This window comes from Agrilus planipennis, unplaced genomic scaffold (assembly GCF_000699045.2).
Source record: "Agrilus planipennis isolate EAB-ADULT unplaced genomic scaffold, Apla_2.0 scaffold291, whole genome shotgun sequence".
In the NCBI taxonomy this organism is placed as follows: Eukaryota; Metazoa; Arthropoda; class Insecta; order Coleoptera; family Buprestidae; genus Agrilus; species Agrilus planipennis.
The window spans coordinates 52855-74500 of record NW_020440480.1 but is presented as its reverse complement, the minus strand read 5'-3'; the positions used below and the strand labels follow the sequence as shown (position 1 = coordinate 74500).

Genomic DNA, 21646 nt, shown 5'->3' with positions numbered 1-21646 from the left:
TAGTGAATTTGAATAACCTTACGCTAAAGTGATTCTCCAGAGTTCAAGTTACTTATTATAAAAGTTTGAAATTTCTGGTAGCTTTTTTCTGTTAATAAAAATAAATTTAATCTATTCGGTTAACGAATCTCCATAAAATGACGTGTAAAATTACAATTTTTTAAAATTTCAATTACTGTTTAACGGTTTAGTGAATCGATTTGTAATTTTTGCAGGAGTTTTAGAATTGATCGTCCAAATTTTTATTTGTCTCGTAGCATTTTGACATACCTCCCAAACATCCTTAACAGGAGTTGGAACTAGAAAAATATGTTTCATCAACTGTGCACTTTAGCACTTTAACATCTTTTAATAAAGTATAACTAACTTGTTATTAAAAAGGAACATTTCAGAGTATCAAACGCATTATAATTACTTATTAAAAATGTTAATTAACTTTTTTTAAATTATTCAGTGTGTTAAATCATCAAAGTGAAGGGTATCCCTAGACAAAATAGGTGAAATTGTACCTCGCGGTTTTTTCCAAGACCTTTCTTTCCTAGACCTTATTGGTACATCAAAAACAATAACCTTGAGCCATATCTAGCATCCCGAATCCTACCTGGCTCACATTATTCACGGTTTATAATTTTTTTACTTAAGAACTTATGCGGCAAAAAAATTGAAAAAATTCATGAGTATGCAAAGTTAAATTGCACACTTGTCTGATATTTTTTAGATTTTTTTAGAACCTTTCTTCATGGTCAAAAACTTGCAGAAAAATTGTTTTCTTTTCATTTTCGAGCCGCAAATTATAAGATCAACGATTTTTATTTAAAAAATACGCGTATTTTGAAGTTTCTTCAACGCAAGTGATATTTTTGGGCATCACCTTTAGAAATGCAAAAAACCGTGTTTTTTTCAATTTTCCGAGACATATCTCGTTTAGAACAGCCCCTTACCGAGTCACAAAGGAATCGGGATTATAGCTATAGGCTCGATGTTACCTTTTTTTGATCTACTTCTAGCAGATATTTTGAAAAAAGCCGCAAGGTACAATTTCATCTATTGTATATTATCCAGAGACAACTTTGGTTTTAAACAAACTAACTAAGAAGTATTGTAAAATCCGGAAATTCATAAGCAACCATACAAATTTTAATATTGAGGTTAAGCTTCACATTTCAAGCCCGGCTTTCATGACCTGTGATTATTTAGTTAAATCATTAATTAATTGATTATCACTTGAATATTTAATTGCTTATTATCTATTACCAGAGCAACGAAAATAAAAATAGAATTTGGATTCAACAGTGAATTCGATAGTATTATTAGTACTATCTAAAATTTTCTTGATGATGTTTCAGAAAATAATGCAATTAATTATGAGATATTGGCAATACTTTTTATAGAAAGTAAATTACTAATTTCTTTTCCAATCTGGCATTGTGGTGCCTTTAGTCCGCCATTAATTACTTTGTGACGTAACCTAATCGATATAACCTCACTTATCAAAAAAACACCCCTACCGTCTGGACAAGTATGATGTGTGAAACTAAAGTTATCGTAACTTTATTTTCCTTTCTCTTTTAACGGATCACAATCTTCAACAAATTCGTAGTTTTTTATTAGTCGATTATTATTATACAACACCTTTATTAATAAACGAAATAATTCGTATAATCAACATCATTAAAATTAAATAATAGTGTCTCTGGAATCAGTGAAAATATAGCGACAGGAGACATTGAAGGCTATCAGAAAACTAAGGATGCACATTATTCTGCATATATCCCTACATATATACGATAAAATTTTATATTTATGATGTACCTTTACATGCATTTCATCAATTAACAGCACTTTCTCTCGTAAATCATGTTTCATGGGTTCCAATGCAATGAAAGAGTCGTGTACCTATTAAGTTACTGTATTATGATAAATACTTAGAGACACATGCACACATTAATAAATATGTAGACTCATATTGCGAAGATAAACAAGAGTAATAAGAGTAATTGTTACAAGCAGTAAAAGTAGAGAAAGGTGAAATTGCAGATAGTTAAGTACGAGGATTTATATTCCGTACCACTTTCAAATAACCTTTATGAACATCAAGTAACAGTATGAAATCCTACGACATTGTTAGTTACTTAATAGTGGACAACAGCAACAATTTTTCCCTCATTAATTTGAGGTAGTTTGTAGTGGGTAAATAATAAATCGAAAAAATCAAGTAACAGGCTTTTTTTGCGATTTCGGAAAGTAGATACTGAACAAATCACATTGACTCTAAATGCTTTTTTTTTAAAACTTTTTACCACTTTTGGAGTTTCCTTGCATTTTAAGATACAAAATGCGCAGGTGTCACTTTATTTGGTTTTTCAAAATAACTAAAGCGGCCGCTAAACAATAAAGCTTCTTTAAAGACAAAAACGGACAGTCATATACACGAGTGATCCCATAAGGGTTCCATTTTTCATTCGGACGTACGGAACCTTAATTCGAAAACCAACGTAACACTGTGCTTAAAAAAAACATGTTTTCCCATACATTCAAACTCCAAATGTAAATTTATACACATAATTTTTTTTAATTTCCTGTTGGCCCCCAAAAGGACCCGCCATGTTCAAAATTAATTTATTTAGGTGATGCGTCCGTGTTTGGGTCACAGAAGTTTATATATGTATTAACTTTCAACTAAATCGATCCAGTAGATTCGGAGCAAATTAATTGTGACAGACGGACAGACAGACACTCGAGTCATCCCATAAGGGTTCCGTTTTTCATTCGAATATTCGGAACCCTAAAACAGTAGTCAGAAAGCTCAGAGTTGAAAAAAGTCGTAAAAAGTAAAACGGAGAATAGCCCAGGGTCCCTTTGGAAATTCCAAAAGCATCATTTTGAAGCACAACTATGTGCGGGTACGAAATGTGAAAGATGGGTGCGGCCAAAAGAAGAAAAATAAGAAGTATTTGAATTTTGAAGTTATAAACGAATGATAGAAATACCGTACCCAAGAAATACTCTAAATTCAGGGGCATTGGAGAAAGTAAATAAATAAAAGGATTGGAGATAGGATACTAGAGTATCTTTTGAAACATTAAAGACATATTAGAAGTCAAAACAGGAATAAAAAGATCTACAGAAAGATCTAGATTAGCTTATTATTAGCGAATAGTTCAGTAGCCTAGACAAGGGGAGATTCAATTAAACAACAACATCCTAGGTATCATGGCACATCCTGTTAGTATTCAGGTTCTTCCACAAGTTTGTATGAGAGGAGATAGCTCCACAAAATTATTTTAATAAATTTATTAGAACCATAGATAAAGAACCTATGATATATTGTATATGTTGGTTACAATTACTGAATAAAGGATAGCAAGGGTGTACTTCAAAACTGAAGACATTACGGTCTTTAAACCATAATGAATTAGAATTTGATTATTCTCCTATTCTAAAGTTCAATGTTCTGGATCAACAGGAAGTATACTCTGAAAATTTTCGCAATGAATGAATCGACATACTGTAGCAACAAAATATTAAACAAAATATTTTAGGGGAAAAAAAGGCTTGCAGCTCCTAGAGAAATGCATCACAATTCTGAAAATTGAAGGTATTCAGTTAACACAGTTAAATAAATACGCTTATTATTAAACAGTGGAAGACGGTTGTTTACTATTCCCAGGATGTATGTTGATGACACCTTTGTGTACCACTACTCAAAAACAAAACAAATATGCACTCCTTTATCAACAATTTTAAGAGTATATAAAGCCAGGGTGCCATGAACCAAACTATAGAACATCACAATTTTTTATTGCGATAACATCTATAAGTTTTAACAATAAGTTATATATTCCGCCAGTGTTTTTATCATCGAACCAAACCAAATTCAACATGAAGGGTTATTTGATTTTCGCCGTTTTACTCATCCTCGCCATCGGCACTGAACTTGCATTTGGAGATTGCCTTTCTGGAAGATATGGGGGCCCATGTGCCGTATGGGACAACGACGCTTGTCGCAGAGTTTGCAAAGAAGAGGGACGTTCCGGGGGTCACTGCAGCCCAAGTCTTAAATGTTGGTGTGAGGGTTGTTAGAAACTCACAGAAAAAAGACAACAAACTCCAATTCAATTCAACTTCAAAACTGAGAATGTTGTCACTATTTAATTGAATAAGTATCACTAATATTATTATATTCTACTAATAAAATGTTTATGAGCTATCATTGTGTTTTTATTTATGAATTATTATCGTCATCGTCAACAGTATCGTATGAAAGTAAATAACAGTAAAACAAAAATACTGGTGTACAAGGAAAGTATGGAAAAGACGAATATAAAGATAGGAGACGAATGATTAGAATAAGTTGCTGATTTTAGGTATCTAGGACAGGGATGGCGAACCAACGGCACGCGTGCCACAAGTGGCACGTTTGAAAATGTTGATGGCACGCACACAAACAAAATTATTTTTTTATCTTTTTTGATAGAAATGAATTACAAATTATTAATCTACTTTATATCAGCACGAGCACTAAATAAAAGAAAATTACAAGAATTGTTAAACGAAGTAAACTCTTCGTACAATATTCATACAATAATGTACGCTGGTTAAGCCGCGGAAAAGTTTTGCAAAGATTTGTAGATTGTTTAGAGGAAATAAGATTATTTCTAAATAATGAGAACATTATTGACCAATACAATCAATTATTGGATGTAGAATGGCTAGCAAAGTTATATTTTTTCACTAATTTATGCTCTCACTTAAATGAATTAAATATAAAACTACAAGGTGTTAATAAAACAGTCATTATAATGTTTAACTTAGTCAAAGCGTTCGAAGTCAAGTTACAGATTTTCAATCCTGATATTCTTTCAAATTCATATAAGTAAATATTTTCCGAATACAAAAATTTTTTTTTTGAAAGTGAATGTCACGAAAAGCCAAATAAAGAGTCATTAACGAAAGAGTTTTCAATGGTAATACAATCCCTGATTCAGAAATTTTCTGCATGATTTACGCAGTTTAAAGAATTTGAAGAAACTTTAAAATTTATTTTATATCCTGATACAATACCATTTGAAAAATTAAATTTAAAAGTCCTTGAGTGGTTAAATTTTAATGAANGTATTTTTACATAGTAACTATTTGGTTTTGGAAAATAGTGGAAACGAACGCCCGGATTGTTAAACGCTTTACTTTTGCAACCATAGACACAACAAAACATTTTACTCGTAGTTTTTTTGGAGAAAATCTTGCTCCATTTGTTTCAGATTGATTTTCCATACTTTAAAATAATTTTATTTATTTTCTTCTATTATAATAAAAATAAAAAGAATTACGTATGTATCTCTTTCTATTCGCTGTGTAACAGCTAACCCGATGCCTTTTACCAATAACAAATACCTTGCTCTTCTTCAGAAGACGCTACAAAAAACGAAGCAGTAATGTTAAAGCAGTGAAACTGTGAAAAATTAAATGTTTCTTAAATTAAAACATTTCCTAGGTCATTTATTTTCTAATCTAGAAACAGAAATATGAATTATCACATTTGTCATACGTTTCTGAGCCCGTTTTTTTCTAATTTGACATTGTGGTGCCTTTAGTCCGCCATTAATAACTTTGTGACGTCACCTAACCGATATAACCTCACTTATCAGAAAGACCCACACCGTCTGGACACGTATGATATGTGAAACTAAAGTTATCGTGACTTTATTTCCTTTTTTCTTTTAACGGAACACAATCTTCAACAAATTCGTAGTTTTACATTAGTCGATTATTATTATACAACACCTTTATTAATAAACGAAAGAATTCGTATAATCAACATTAAATTAAATAATAGTGTGTCTCTGGAATTACTGAAAATATGGAGATATTAGGCTTTAAAGTCTATCAGAAAACTAAGGTTGTCTATTTTGTCCTCGATCCCACGCGACATCATCAGAGTTCTTCCGATCTTGGATGATGGGCACAATTCTCCTCACCCCTGGGAAGGTATCCTACCAATCTATCTGGCCTATTTATAATACCTCATCATATAAAACCACCGAAATGCAATAGAACATTTTTATACATTAAGCGATTTGAAAATATGACGATCTTCACACCATAACCTAACCAAAAACCTAGCTCAAGTACTCATAATTTGGAATACAGCTATCAGAATGAATACCAAATATAAATATTTAAACACGACCGTTCTTTGTAGTTGTTTAATTACATTAACATTTTTATTAATAATTGTAATTAAACAATAACATCGTGGACAGTGAAAGTAGGCACAGGGAGCTCTTATATCCTTTATTTAAATCTTAAATTGTCACCTGGTTCCATAATATTGTATCATCAGCTATACTAGCTGCACCGATCTTTGCTACAATGCAGGAAAGCCTTTCCTGTTTTTATTCGCTAATATCTTTTAAACTGCTTAATAAAGTCGAATAAGTTTTATAAAATGTTCGTTTTCAAAAAGTTAAGTCGATCACCTTCAGGTCATTTCACGTATTTTTTGCTGTTTTCAACAAATAGATAGGAAAAACCTCCGATAAAATATTATATGTACATATATGATAGACATTTTATAATCATTTACATTCATTTAAGTTATTTATTTAATGTAAGTCGTTCGTAATAGTCATATTTATTTTAATATTTATTCGTTTTTGCAATTCGCCAAATTTGTCTGCTTTTTAAAGAGAGAGAGGGAGAGAGAGCCTTTGAAAACAACTAAACATTTATTACAAACTAGCTTTTCCCCTCGGCTTCGCTCGCAGAAATAAATATTGTTTCTCCATAAAACCTTTTAACACCCAATTCACCCTTACAACGTTTTAATTTTGTGTAATGTCGCCACCTTAGATTCCCCCCCGTTTTGGAGGTTGAATTTTTTAAAATGTCGNAGTTTAATTTGATAATGTTTGTTCGACATTTTTAAAACGACCAATTAATTGGTTTTCCCATGCTTTAAGTTAAACGTAGTAATAAAAACGTAATTATCACCATATTTTTTCAATGATATCTCCGATATATCTATAATGCAATTGCTGTAATTTATTATTTTTCTTTAATTAATTATTCATATGATTACTGAGATGTGAACAGCAGCGCATTTAATGTAGCATAGCGGGCGTGTGATAATAGTAGCAAATTAAATAAACATTAAAACAATATTTTTATCTGCAAAATAATATCGTTCTTAATTTCTTTTTCCTATCATCTCAAGATTGATACTTAACCTACTGCGTAATGGTGTCTAATAGACATCACTAAGTAAAAGAAGCTATTAGAAAAGCAGATCGTATTTTTTCATTAGACATTAAAAGAAATATTTTTAGTAATTTTCATTTTACAGTAGCCGATTAAGTCTACTTTTATCTGATAGAATCATTTTTAAGGTAAAGTACATAAAAAATACATTGTTGCTATTGGTAAAAGGCATCGATCGTAGCGACACGCCNGGAGAACAGAGGACTCTATGGAAGTCAATAAAAAATAGGAGAGATAGGTTGGTAGGACACCTTCTCAGACATGAAGGTCTAGTCAGAGACATATTAGAGGCAGAAACGGAGGTTAAGAGGGGTAGAGGTAGACCTAGGTTAGATTACTGTTCGCAAATAGTTAATGATGTGGGTTGTTCTAGTTTTGGGGAAATGCGAAGATTAGCTCAGGATAAGAAAGAATGGAGGTGCGTGTCCAACCATTCTTCGGACTGATGACCTTATCATGATGATGATGATGATGATAATAATTGGTCAATAAAATTTTGTAGTTTTAAATAAACTACAACACGTAAATGTTACGTTTTGATTGAAGCACAACAAAAAATAAATAGATATTCAACAATGAAGATTGATATTGCCAACCTTATGATTTTTGGCTTTCATGACTAGACGTTTTGCGGTGCGAGGGTTTACATGGAGAGTGGGTAACTTTAAAATTTAGTAGATACATATGATTATTTATTTTCTAAAAATAACTGAGCCAACGGCTGTTAATAAGGGTTTTCATTGCAAGTTTATCATCATTCGTTACCAGCGAAAACGCACTTCCACTAAAACAGCGACGGAATCTATCTTGCGACGATATACAATATGTCGTTGGAAGTCGTGAACAAATTTATAAACACTTATTATACTTAATTTAGTACCACTTGGATAACAACGAAAATTGATCTGAAGTGTAAGTTTTCAGTTTCTGTCTACCGAAGATGAGAGACAAATTAACTTATTCTTTAAATAATTCAAGTACATGATGCCCCAACTCGATGCTACTGCCCTAAAATTAGATTTAGAAGCTTTTTAATGAAAAAATTGATATATAATAACCGTGACATGCACACAGACAGACGGACAGACGGATGGATTCACAATCCACAACGAGCCAGTTTCAAAGAATATTGGGGAATCTCCGCAAAAAAAAAATAGAAAATTGTGTTTAAAATATGATTGGGAAACCAAGAAAGGCTTGTTAAAAGTAAATCCAAAGTGTAATATATGCAATTTTAAGGAATTGAAAGCTAAGCACCAGAATGGAAAAGTAGAAAACTCTACAGAATACATAGAAAAATGTTAGGTATAATATGGTTTGAGCACATTAGAAATACAGCTTTCCTCGCCTACAATTGAATGTTAAGGGCTGAAGAGATCAAAGATCTTTATTTTCACGAAATACCATTCGCTATTAGAATCTGTTTCTAATTCAGGTTGGCATTTGGATGTCGACACTTATTTTTTTAGGATTTTTAAACGGTTTTGTATGGAATTTTGGTTTTATAATTAGTGTTTTATTTATGTAGTTGGTTCAATTCCACTGTAATGCAGAAGTTTTTGAAACTGTAACGTGTCACATATCAAATGAAAGGGTTTGTTGTAAGGCTCTCAAATATATATTTTAATTAAATNGAGTGAAATTTTGGAGTTCTTGAACTCATCAATAAAAAGCCGTAATTTCGTTGAAGGAGAGAAAGTTGTGAATGCTGGTCATTTAATATATTGTGGCATATTAAATAATATAAATAATCGATATGAGTTACGCTGAGAGAGTTTATATCATTATTTTCTGCCATTGGAAGGTCAGAACTTGTTAAAATATTTTCTTCATCGTTTAGGTTACCACAATTTCCATTTTGTTGGTTTATATTAGCTTCAGTACGATTTTTTTCTCTATTTAATCTTAATCTTAATCATACTTCTACTAATTCGTTTCTGGTCATCTGAAGGCTCTTTTATATTACATGAAGGCAAATTACAGGAAGGTATGGCATCTTTCTTCAAGAATTTGAAACCTTTAAAAATAGAGTCAACATGTCTCATTGTCCACAAAATTCAAAATATTGATTAATGTAATTAATATTTGAATTAATTTTAAATAATTAGTTATAGCTTAAAGTAATTATGCAAAAAAATGAATATTTACCAGGTGGAACATAGTCACTTCTTTTAAAATGTAACTAACAAACTTGCATGTGCTGAATTACTGTTTCCCCAATTTTTAAAACTTCTTGCCATTTTTTATGGCAATCGACTTTACCGAATTACCGAAATAATTTTGTATTTTTACATAGTAACTATTTGGTTTTGGAAAATAGTGGAAACGAACGCCCGGATTGTTAAACGCTTTACTTTTGCAACCATAGACACAACAAAACATTTTACTCGTAGTTTTTTTGGAGAAAATCTTGCTCCATTTGTTTCAGATTGATTTTCCATACTTTAAAATAATTTTATTTATTTTCTTCTATTATAATAAAAATAAAAAGAATTACGTATGTATCTCTTTCTATTCGCTGTGTAACAGCTAACCCGATGCCTTTTACCAATAACAAATACCTTGCTCTTCTTCAGAAGACGCTACAAAAAACGAAGCAGTAATGTTAAAGCAGTGAAACTGTGAAAAATTAAATGTTTCTTAAATTAAAACATTTCCTAGGTCATTTATTTTCTAATCTAGAAACAGAAATATGAATTATCACATTTGTCATACGTTTCTGAGCCCGTTTTTTTCTAATTTGACATTGTGGTGCCTTTAGTCCGCCATTAATAACTTTGTGACGTCACCTAACCGATATAACCTCACTTATCAGAAAGACCCACACCGTCTGGACACGTATGATATGTGAAACTAAAGTTATCGTGACTTTATTTCCTTTTTTCTTTTAACAATCTTCAACAAATTCGTAGTTTTACATTAGTCGATTATTATTATACAACACCTTTATTAATAAACGAAAGAATTCGTATAATCAACATTAAATTAAATAATAGTGTGTCTCTGGAATTACTGAAAATATGGAGATATGAGGCTTTAAAGTCTATCAGAAAACTAAGGTTGTCTATTTTGTCCTCGATCCCACGCGACATCATCAGAGTTCTTCCGATCTTGGATGATGGGCACAATTCTTCAAACCATTTTAAAAAGAATAAATTTCCCAATTGATGATTAATTTTAAATCATAAACTGTCTATCACCCATGAGTGGATGATCGCGTGTAAGGCCACAACCCCTATTTTGCGATAACATATGTTAGTATTTCTGACAACCTTTAAAATCCCTATTTCCAGTAGTTCCAACGACACCCTATACGGGTATTATGATAGGTATACAGGCGAGTAAGTGACCCTGTAAGGTTGATAACTTGCTAACATAGAGCCGTTTAAAAATAATAAACTAATTTACATGTAAGACATAAATATGTATGTGAGATATCAGTCAGTAAATACCTTCATCATATAATTTAAAAACAAGTGTTTTGACACTTATTATCTGGTACATAATTGCAATAAAAATGATAAATATTGAAATTATTAACGACTATTTTCAAATAAAATAATGATTCATGTACATGCAATGACCTTGTTTCAGGTTGAAATACAAAAACATCGTATAATACAATAATAAGATAATGGTAACGTTAAGAAAAGAAGCGATGTCACTATACCTCGCCATCACCTCCTTCTAATTTAGTATAGGGTTGTTCGGAAAGTCATTTCGTTTTTTCCCGACAGAGGATTTAATTGTATTCTTTTGCATCCAACTTCACATTTAAGCCGTATAATTTTTATATGCTTTGAGAGCTCATATAGCAAGGCTTGTGTGTGAAAAATTCCAATTAATTCTACGCAGTAGTTTTTGGTTGGTGCCCTTTTAAATATGGAGAGCGATAAGCAGCATTTTCGACATATCTTACTGTTTTACTACAGAAAGGGTAAAAATGCTGTTCAAGCCAGAAAGAAATTGACTGATGTGTATGGAGAAGGTGTGTTGACAGTACGCCAGTGCCAGAACTGGTTCGCTAAATTTCGATCCGGCAATTTTGATGTCGAAGATGCACCACGTTCGGGAAGGCCGGTTGAAGCTGATAAAGACGCGATAAAGGCATTAGTTGATGTGAACCGGCGAATAACAACACGTGAGATCGGATTGAGGTTAAATTTATCAAATTCAACAGTTTATGACCACTTGAAAGGCCTGGGATTATCCTCGAAGCTCGATGTATGGGTTCCCCATGTTCTCACAGAGAGAAATCTGTGTCGCCGCATTGACGTCTGCGATTCGCTTCTCAAACGTCACGAAAATGATCCGTTTTTGAAGCGCATCATCACTGGGGACGAAAAATGGGTTGTATACAACAACGTCAAACGCAAGAGGTCATGGAGCAAAAAAGATGAACCGGCTCAAACCATTTCCAAAGCCGATATTCACCAAAAAAAGGTGATGCTGTCTGTTTGGTGGGATTTTAAAGGAATCGTTTTTTTTGAGCTTTTACCGGATAACACAACGATTAATTCGGAAGTCTACTGTCATCAGCTGGACAAACTGAATGATGCACTTCAACAGAAAAGGTCAGAACTAATCAACAGGAAAGGTGTAGTGTTTCACCAAGACAACGCGAGACCTCACACAAGTTTGGTCACTCGCCAAAAGCTTTTACAGCTTGAATGGGATACAATGCTCTGTTCTCTTACTCTTTCTAATACCTCATCATTTCTAACATTTTCTACCCACGTTATCCTCATCATTCGCCTATAACACCACATTTTGAAAACCGCCGCGCATACTGTCCATGTTTCGCACCCGTACAGCGCCGTGCTCCAAACAACCTTTTTCGAATTCCTAAATCAACCGTTCGCGAACATACTCTACTCCTTCCTTCCTGACTTATCTAATTTCTTAGATACCTAAAATCAGCCACTTCTTCTAATTTTTCGTCTCCTATGTTTATATTCGCTTTTTCCCTACTTTTTCTTCCTTTGCATATCAGTATTTTGGTTTTACTTTTATTTATTTTCATACAGTACTGTTTTGTCAATACCGCTTCCATTTTATTTAATACTATTTCTAACTCCTCGTTACTATATGCTAATACTGCTATATCATCTGCAAATATAAGCATACTAATCTTTTGCCCCTGTATATCTATCCCTACAGTTGTACTGTCTTTAATGATGTTGATGGCGTCTTCGATGTATAGATTAAAAAGTAGCGGTGACAGTGTGCATCCCTGTCTGACTCCCTTCCTAATATTTACTTCTCTACGTTGCAGCCCTAGCTCTATAACTGCTTGTTGCTCTTTATACAAACTAAGTATCACTCTTCTATCTTTGTAACTCATATTTATATCTTAATTATATTTAACATCTTGTCCCATTTAACATTGTCAAAAGCTTTCTCTAAATCTACAAATCCTATGTACGCCTTCTTTCTTTTTCCTATCGTTTTCTTTATTGTTACCGGTAAAGCTAGAATGGCCTCCCGTATTCCCCTATTTCTTCTAAACCCAAATTGATCTTCCCCTAATAGTTCTTCCGCCCTTTTCTCCATCCTCCTCTGTACAATTCTAGTTAAGATTTTTGATGCAAGAGAAGAAGTGTAACTTCAAAAATCAAACGTTCATATTTCAAATCAATTCAAAATCAATGCGCTTAAAGCTCTTTTTTTTTGAGGTTTTCTCATAAAATAAGTACTCCTTAAAATACATTGATAAACCAAAAAAAATATTATTTCAATTAAAAGAAACCAAATCAACAATATCTAACGACGTTTTTAAATATTACTTACCCTAACACAATTTGCTTCTGTATGTTGGACTGCTACGACATTTATGCATTTTTAATATTAAATGATATAGGTGGAAGTACACGGTAAGCATAAAAATAACATTTCTATAAATATTTATCCTGAATTATTATACCGGTTAATTAATTCGTAACCGCAACAGTTCAGAGAATAAAATTAACATGAAAAGGAAAAAAAAATGATTCACATATAACATGCATTAATTTTTTCAAACGAAAAACAGTTTGAATTACTTTATTATTGTCAGCGAGTATAAATAATGCATGTCCGATACAAATGTAAACATAGTCATTAATTTTAAGGTTAGCGGTCGACGGTGATAGTCGTGCCCAGCACATATTTTCATTTTGGCATCCCGTCAGTTATTTGTTATTGTGATGCCTGGGATTCCCCTCCGCAAATCAACGAAAAAATCGCAAAAACCCAATGAGGAAATGAAACATGCAATTAGGGAAAACATCCATTTGTAAGATAATGCGAGGTCAATGCTAAACGCTAGTGTTAAACAAATAATAAGTAATTTGAATCAGCAATAAAAAATCTTATGTATTTTTAGTCCAGCGTATCTAAAAATAAGTAGTGAAAATCCAGTGGAACAAATTTCGACATTGTTCAAAGGTTACAATCTACGATAAAAAAAATTATATGTAAAAAAAACATTATTACTAAATCATTTTCGATACAGTGTACGTTATAATTATAAAACAATATTTAACAATAACTAATAAATAGTGATGGGCAAAATTGGTTTTGTTCTTGCATTTTCAGTAAACTACAAGACTAAGACCAAAATTGTCTTTATACTAGCAAAACCAAGACCAATGCCGAACGAACAAGTCCAAGACTAAAGCCAAACGAAAGATCATTTCTTCTAGTGGATTGTCCCAGACTTGGTCTTGATCTTGGTCTTAGTCTTGGTCTTTGTCTTGGTATTGGCCTTGCTTTGCTATCACTTTTAAGAAACGATTGAATAATATTGCCCTGTTTATGAGGATGTAATGGAAATGGTAAAGAATTTACAACCAATAATGTAATAAACCGGAAGCATGTCGTTTTGGGGGTTGAGATAAGTCGATGCACCCTTTCCGTTTATAATGAAAATAAAAACTATCTGTCTGAAATTGGTGTTTTAAATTTTCTCTTTCCAAAGAAAAGGTTAGAAGCGTTCGAAATGTGGTGTTACAGGCGAATGATGAGGATACCTTGGATAGAGAAGGTTAGAAATGAAGAGGTATTAGAAAGAAGAGGAGAACAGACGACTCTGTAGAAGTCAATACAAAATAGTCAAGATAGGTTGGTAGGACACCTTCTCAGGCATGAAGGTCTATCATCATCATAAGGTCGTCAGTCCTAAGACTAGACACGCACCTCCACTCTTTCCTATCCTCAGCTAATCTTCGCATTTCCCTAAAACTAGAACAACCCACATCCTTAACTATTTGTGAACAGTAATCTGATCTAGGTCTACCTGTAGTCCTCCTAACTCATGTTTCTGCGTTCTACTAACCTATCTCGCCTATTTATTATCCACAACATACTCATCATTCATCAATAACACCACATTTCAAACGCTTCTAATTTTTCTTTTCCGTCGTGCCCACCGTCCATGTTTCGCACCCGTATAGCGTCGCAAACATACATCTTTAACAATCTTCTTCAAATTTCTAAATTAACCGTTCGCGAGCTAAGCAGTGACTTGTTTTTATCTTTATATCGCTACTACTCTTTCCGTCCTGAGTTATCTATAGTAACTTCCCACATACCTAAAATCAGTCACTTCTTCTGATTTTTGGTCTCCTATCTAATCAGAGACATATTAGGGGCAGAAATAGGAGTTAAGAGGAGTAGAAATAGGCCTAGATTAGATTACTATTCGCAAGTAGTTAAGGATGTGGGATGTTCAAGTTTTAGGGAAATGCGAATTTTATCTCAGGAGTCCAAGACTGATGATGAAAGTTCTGCCGTTTACCGTAAGCTAGTAATTTTTTTACAGATTTAAAGCCTTTCCAATTAGGAATTAAGATAATAGTTTTCAGTTCTCCTTATAAATATTGACCAAAAATGGTAACTTTAACTCTTTAGTAATTGGAAGATTAATAAATTAAAAAGATTTAATCAACAACTACAGAACCGTACTTTAATATGTAAATAAAAAACGGTTGTGCACAAACATTATATTGTAAACCTACAAATTAAATATACGTATGTTACATAATAACTCAATACAGCTCTTCGATTTTATTGAAGCAGATTGCAAAAATGAAAATTTGCCTTCTCTTTGCCCGCCTGCCGCTAAAATTTCAGACTAGTAGCCCTGCAGTGGCCACCAGTACGTCCCTGTTCTTGGTAGATTCTGTAGCAAATTTCGCTCCAGAATGTAGTCGCCATATGTAATTTTAGTGATCACAGCCAGGACGAGTAAAACAGTAAAAATCATTATCATGAACTTCTTCATTATTTATGGATTATTTTGACTAATGTTACACTCTATTTTATTAAAAAACAAGGACTCTTCTTGCTTTGTTGAAAGCACAACTAGTTGCTCTTAAACGTAATGTAGGATAAACATTATAATACACTGTAGATTAGTACACAAGACAGGTGCTTTACATAGGTACGATTATCAACGAAAACAAACAATGAAACTACCTATTATAGTTGTTTTCATATTGTAATTGTAGGTACTCAAGTCGAACTAATATTGTAAATGCGAATGTGAATTTTTTTGTTTATTACACTTTCACGCCTTAACGATTCAATCGATTATCATGAAATTTATCCAGAAAAAAATACTGTTTACGGTGGGATCGAAAAATTTATTTTCATCTCGAGAAAAGACAGTATTTAATATTATTCTACGCAAATTTTATGTTTAACCTACAAAATTAGAAATTTTAGGACTTAAGAACAAGTTTCCAAATTATTGTATTTTTGATCATTTTTGACACGTATTTAGGACATTAATGCGGGCAGAGTAACGGATAAAAAGGAGGATTCTGGAAAGCTATTGCCTATTCCCGACCAGAATTTATAGGGGGCATGCCCCATGTAGCTTGCGGGTCTCATGTGGCTAATGTGGGGCATGTCGATATAGGGATTTCTCCGTAAATTCCTCATGAAAATCCCACCAAAAAAAGTGGTGATATTAAAATGAGTTTTTCCATACGGGTTTTAAGAAGCAAACCTATCACATGTGTAAACTTATAATTAAATCTACCTTATGGGTGCTCGATGAGGCAAATCCGTTTGAAAATACTCTCGGTAAAACGAAAAACTTATAATAATCCCCTTGCCCAATTATGTCGTCGTTTCAATGAAATCTTTTACATTCGCAACAAACTAACAAGTGTACTTCCTGATATTGTTATTATAAGACCACTGAAACCAGACGCTTCAGGTCGAACAACAGTAAAACGATTGCAATTTAAAGAACTATTGACTACAAAACAGCCCAATAGCAAAATCTTACGTAAGAGCAAACAAATTTTACAAATAAGTGATATGTATATATTCCTCCAAATGGAGATATANCAAAAAGCAATTCACCAAGCAACATTAATTATTTTACGTCTGTTCTTACTATAAATGTTCTTCCTCACTTCTCTAGGATCTTTAATCGATGTTCTCTTTGAATCTTTGTTCTCTATGAACTCTCATGATAGACTCTAAACTCAATAAATGTAGTGGCGCTATAAGCGCTAATTTGATTTTTTCAGAAAAAAATTAGATAAACTGAAATTTTGTAATACATACAATTCTAACAAAATGGCGGGTAGTTCGAAATTCTATTAACAAAAAAAGCAATATGCTTCTTTCATAACGTCTGCTGTGAGTATAAATTCACATGTTTTCCTTAATGACAAAAATTCTGAAGATGGCCCAAAGCCGAAGAGCCGAAACGTCAAATAAAAATTGACTAAAAACTATTAGGTTGTCTGCTTTACAAAACCCGTTTATTAAGAAAAACATGTGAATTCAACAAAATTATTAATAACTCAAGAACCAATATAAATACAAAATGGAAAAAAAACTCTTCCGTTTATTAGTGTACAAAAACAATGACTTAAGTAACATTTTTTTATAGTGATCATAAAGTCTTCAGCCTCTACTCCTCTTAACTCCTGTTTTTGCTTCTAATCTCTATCATCACAATAAAATCATCAGTATTAAGGCTAGTTGGACAAGCATCTCCACACTTTTCTATCCTGAGCTAATCTCCGCATTTCCCTAAAACTAGAGCCGCCCACATCCTTAAGTACTTCTGAACAGTAATCTAACCTAGCTCTACCTCCACCCCTCTTAACTCCTGTTTCTGCCTCTAATACGTCTGACTAAACCGTCATGCCTGAGAAGATATCCTACCAAGAAAATACGACAAATGGTGCTGTAAACGCCATCTGTAGTACAGTGTTACATTTTAGAATTACGTATGCTTCAGCAAGGTCCATTTAAAAATATGGATATCTACTTGCTGAAACGAATCCCGGCGTAGCTCACCTCAACCTGGTAGGCACGTTACCATAATCGAATAAAATAATTCGAAGTGGTCTGTATTCTGTCGAAACTGCCAGACGCGGATCGCGATTNGTCGGAGCTGTCTGCGACGCGCTGATGAGATCCAAAAAGATCGAAATCGCGATCCGCGTCTGGCAGTTTCGACAGAATACAGACCACTTCGAATTATTTTGTCCTACCAACCTTTCTCTTTCTGCTTCTGATTTGTCTCCAACTAGCCCTTCATGTCTGAATGGTGTCCTACCTTCATATGTCTCTAACTAGTCTTTAATGTCTTATTGGCTTCCATAACATCCCCTTATCTCTTACTCTTTCTATCACCACCTCATTTCTAACTATTCCTAAGCACGGTATTTTTAACATTTTACTATAATACCCCATTGGTCACATTTAACACCAACACAGAGCCGTACCCAATCTTTCACCTTAAATAATCCTTTTTGGATCTCCGAAATAACCTCTCATGTTAAAATAATAAAGAATAAAACANTAAAAAAGCTAAATGCAAAATAATACCAACCATTACACTAACTATTTTTACTTAATTTATTGTTTAGGTATATAAAATTGTAAGACTGATGTGCAATTTGTGATTAGGAATAGGAGAATAGAGGACTCTAAGGATGTCAATAAGAAATAGGCGAGATAGGTTAGTAGGATACCTTCTCAGGCATAAAGGTCTAGTTAGAGACATATTAGGGGCAGAAACGGGAGTTAGGAGGGGTAGAGGTAGACCTAGATTAGATTACTGTTCGCAAACAGTTAAGGATATGGGTTGTTTTAGTTTATGATGATAATGTTAAAATTGAGATTATTACAAGTTACCTAATAAATTCTACTATTTCTAAGGTAAATTCAGTCATTTACAATCGAGAATTCTAATTTTTACGTTGTTATAAAAATTTAATTTTATCCGTGTATCTGTAGTGGATAAAATTAATTAAAAAAATTAATACTTTGGGTTTAACCATATAAAAATATAAAGTGTTCTATCACTAATGACATGAAAACAACACATCAACGACCGCATGCATTAAGAAAGATAAAATTCTCCAATTTTGTGGGTATATAAGCCTCAGTTCATGCAACAAACAATAACAGTTCATCGCCACACTTCGCCAATTTAGCTCATCATAATATTATTTATTAAAGCGAGTGCTTAGTGTCATTTTTCGTTAAGAAGTTTCTTCATCAGCCATCCAAGTCCGAAATGAAGGGTTACCTAATCTTCGCCGTTTTCCTCATCCTCGTCATCGGCACTGAAATTGCCCTTGGGGACTGCCTTTCTGGAAGATATGGAGGCGCGTGTGCCGTGTGGGACAACGACACTTGCCGCAGAGTTTGTAGTGAAGAGGTACGCAGAAGTGGCTATTGCAGCCCAAGTCTTAAATGTTGGTGTGAGGGATGTTAAGATGCTTTAACGACGAAAAAAATCTTAACATTTTATCTAGCTTTAAGCAGATTGGTTCATATAAATTGTGAATTATTCAATGAAATATTTTATCTATCTAAAATTTGTACCTAATATTGTTACAACTTATAACAAAAAATAGTTGGGAAAATAATATAAAACGTATTTATTGTTGCATGGCATATTTGAATTATTGATTAGACAGGAAAACATTTAGAACTTTAACTATTCTCTATACTAAAATTATGTACAAAAAGATCATCATAAGGTCGTCAGTCCTAAAACTGGTTGGACACGTGCTTCCAATCTTTCCTAAAACTAGAACAACCCACATCCTTAACTGTACTAATATGTCTCTGATTAGACCTCCATACCTGAGAAGGTGTCTATAACTAAACACAAGCTTTTTTGAACTTCTAAATTAACCGTTCCCGAGTATAGAAATGAGTTCTTTTTATTGAAGGTGACTCGACCCTGCGCTATCCTCTACTTTGTATCCCTACTACTCCTTCCTTCCTGACTTATCCAACTTCTTAGATACCTAAAATCAGCCATTTCTTCTAATTTTTCGTCTCCTATCCTTATATTTGCTCTTTCCCTTCTTTTTCTTCCCTTGCATACCACTATCACTAATAGAGAAGGATGACGTTTAAGAAAAGAACCCAACCAATCTTCACCAGCTAACAATCTTTCTCTCCAAGAATTTGGCATAACTTTATTATTTTTTTTGCGAACTCATTTTCGAGTCTCATATGGCGTCAAGTCATAATAAATATCTGCTGCCTTCTTTAAATAACTGGCTAAAGCTTCCTCTTCTAGATTAGTAAAAATTTGTCTGTTTGTGTCCAGTTTGTTTGTGTTGTTTTCAACTACATATTTCATTAGGGTTGGTTGAATAATTGTTCAACCAGCCCCGAAAAAAATTGGTCTACCAACCCCAGACGCCATTTTTAATTTTGATCGCATGGCTAGCCTAAACACTGCCGTTGACTTGAAAAATAAGATATGAAATATGATAAATGTGCCCTCNGCCTGCGACGCGCTGATGAGATCCAAAAAGATCGAAATCGCGATCCGCGTCTGGCAGTTTCGACAGAATACAGACCACTTCGAATTATTTTGTCCTACCAACCTTTCTCTTTCTGCTTCTGATTTGTCTCCAACTAGCCCTTCATGTCTGAATGGTGTCCTACCTTCATATGTCTCTAACTAGTCTTTAATGTCTTATTGGCTTCCATAACATCCCCTTATCTCTTACTCTTTCTATCACCACCTCATTTCTAACTATTCCTAAGCACGGTATTTTTAACATTTTACTATAATACCCCATTGGTCACATTTAACACCAACACAGAGCCGTACCCAATCTTTCACCTTAAATAATCCTTTTTGGATCTCCGAAATAACCTCTCATGTTAAAATAATAAAGAATAAAACAATAACTATAAATCGTACAATATTTAAGTCAAAATTTCTCATAAGAATTCAGAAATTAAATTGTTTTGGTTAACTTTTATTTCTAAAAATTATATCATTAAAAATCCTGGAACTCAGAATATATCTCCTACTGCGTATTGTTAAGAAATTTACAATATTTAAAAATTGCCAAATCTATATTGCAATAGTCATCATCATAGGGTCGTCCGTCCTATGACTAGTTGGACACGTACCTCCACTCTTTCCTATCTTGAGCTAATCTTCGCATTTCCCTAAAACTAGAACATTCCACATCCTTAACTATTTGCAAACAATAATCTAATCTAGGTCTGCCTCTACCCCTCCTAACTGCGATTTCTACCTCTAATATGACTGACTAGACCTTCATGCCTGAAAAAGGTGTCCAACCTATCTCGCCTATTTCTTATTGAATTCCATAGAGTCCTCTCTTCTCTTACTGTTTCTAATACCTCTTCATTTCTACCCACGTTATCCTCATCATTCGCCTGTAACACCACATTTCGATGGCTTGTAACCTTTTCTTTTCCGCCGCGCCCACTGTCCATGTTTCGCACCCATACAACGCCGTGCTCCAAACATACACCTTTAACGACCTTTTTCGAATTTCTAAATTAACCGTTCGCGAGCATAGTAAAAGAATAGAAAAGAATTTTCGTTTCTAATACTTCAATAAAACTAGTTTGATTATTGGCATATTTGTTAGTTTTAATTCAAGCATAATTTATAAGTTTTCTAACCTAACGACTATTATAAAATCTCTTGTTTCTTAAAAAAATACTGCTTACTGCAAAATTATAATTGTAGTTTTTCATTTGTTTCTTTGCATAATTATTATGTTTTTTGAAATTATTACTTCTATTATAACAAAAAATAAAAAAAGAACGAAAAGAATATTGATTTAATTAGGCAATAACGAATATGACTTTTTTGTTCGATTAATAAAAACGAATTGGTTTTCGTAAATAAATCCAACACGTGTATATAATAAAAAGTATTAGATTTCGGGCCGATATCTTTGGAACTATCTTCATTTGTTTTTATGCATTTTGTACAAATTATGGCTTTTATTTTTATTTCTAAATATCAACAACATTTCAAGGTAAAAGAACAAATTTCCAGTTACATACATTTTCGATTTTTTTCTTATGGAAGTGTCCATATATGTATTTTTATTAAAATGTAAAATATTTATAG

The 21646-nt window shown here is 33.1% G+C and overlaps 3 protein-coding genes and 1 long non-coding RNA gene across 4 annotated transcripts in view; 2 read left to right on the top strand and 2 right to left on the bottom strand.

The window, feature by feature from the left end:
• LOC108740266 (dynein regulatory complex subunit 4) overlaps positions 1–21646 on the bottom strand; it is a 101859-nt gene that overhangs the window by 44701 nt on the left and 35512 nt on the right. The gene's annotated exons all lie outside the window — the stretch shown is intronic.
• On the top strand, positions 3766–4210 carry LOC112906084 (drosomycin-like). The gene has a single exon (XM_025979721.1). The coding sequence runs from the start codon at positions 3883–3885 to the stop codon at positions 4081–4083; it is 201 nt and encodes a 66-aa protein (XP_025835506.1). The 5' UTR covers positions 3766–3882; the 3' UTR covers positions 4084–4210.
• On the bottom strand, positions 8895–9705 carry LOC112906086. Its single transcript, XR_003232155.1, has 2 exons — positions 9409–9705; positions 8895–9277 (listed from the first exon to the last, which is right to left on the bottom strand). It is a non-coding gene; the product is annotated as an uncharacterized LOC112906086 (long non-coding RNA).
• On the top strand, positions 18659–19009 carry LOC108740267 (drosomycin-like). Its single transcript, XM_018474523.1, has one exon. The coding sequence runs from the start codon at positions 18794–18796 to the stop codon at positions 18992–18994; it is 201 nt and encodes a 66-aa protein (XP_018330025.1). The 5' UTR covers positions 18659–18793; the 3' UTR covers positions 18995–19009.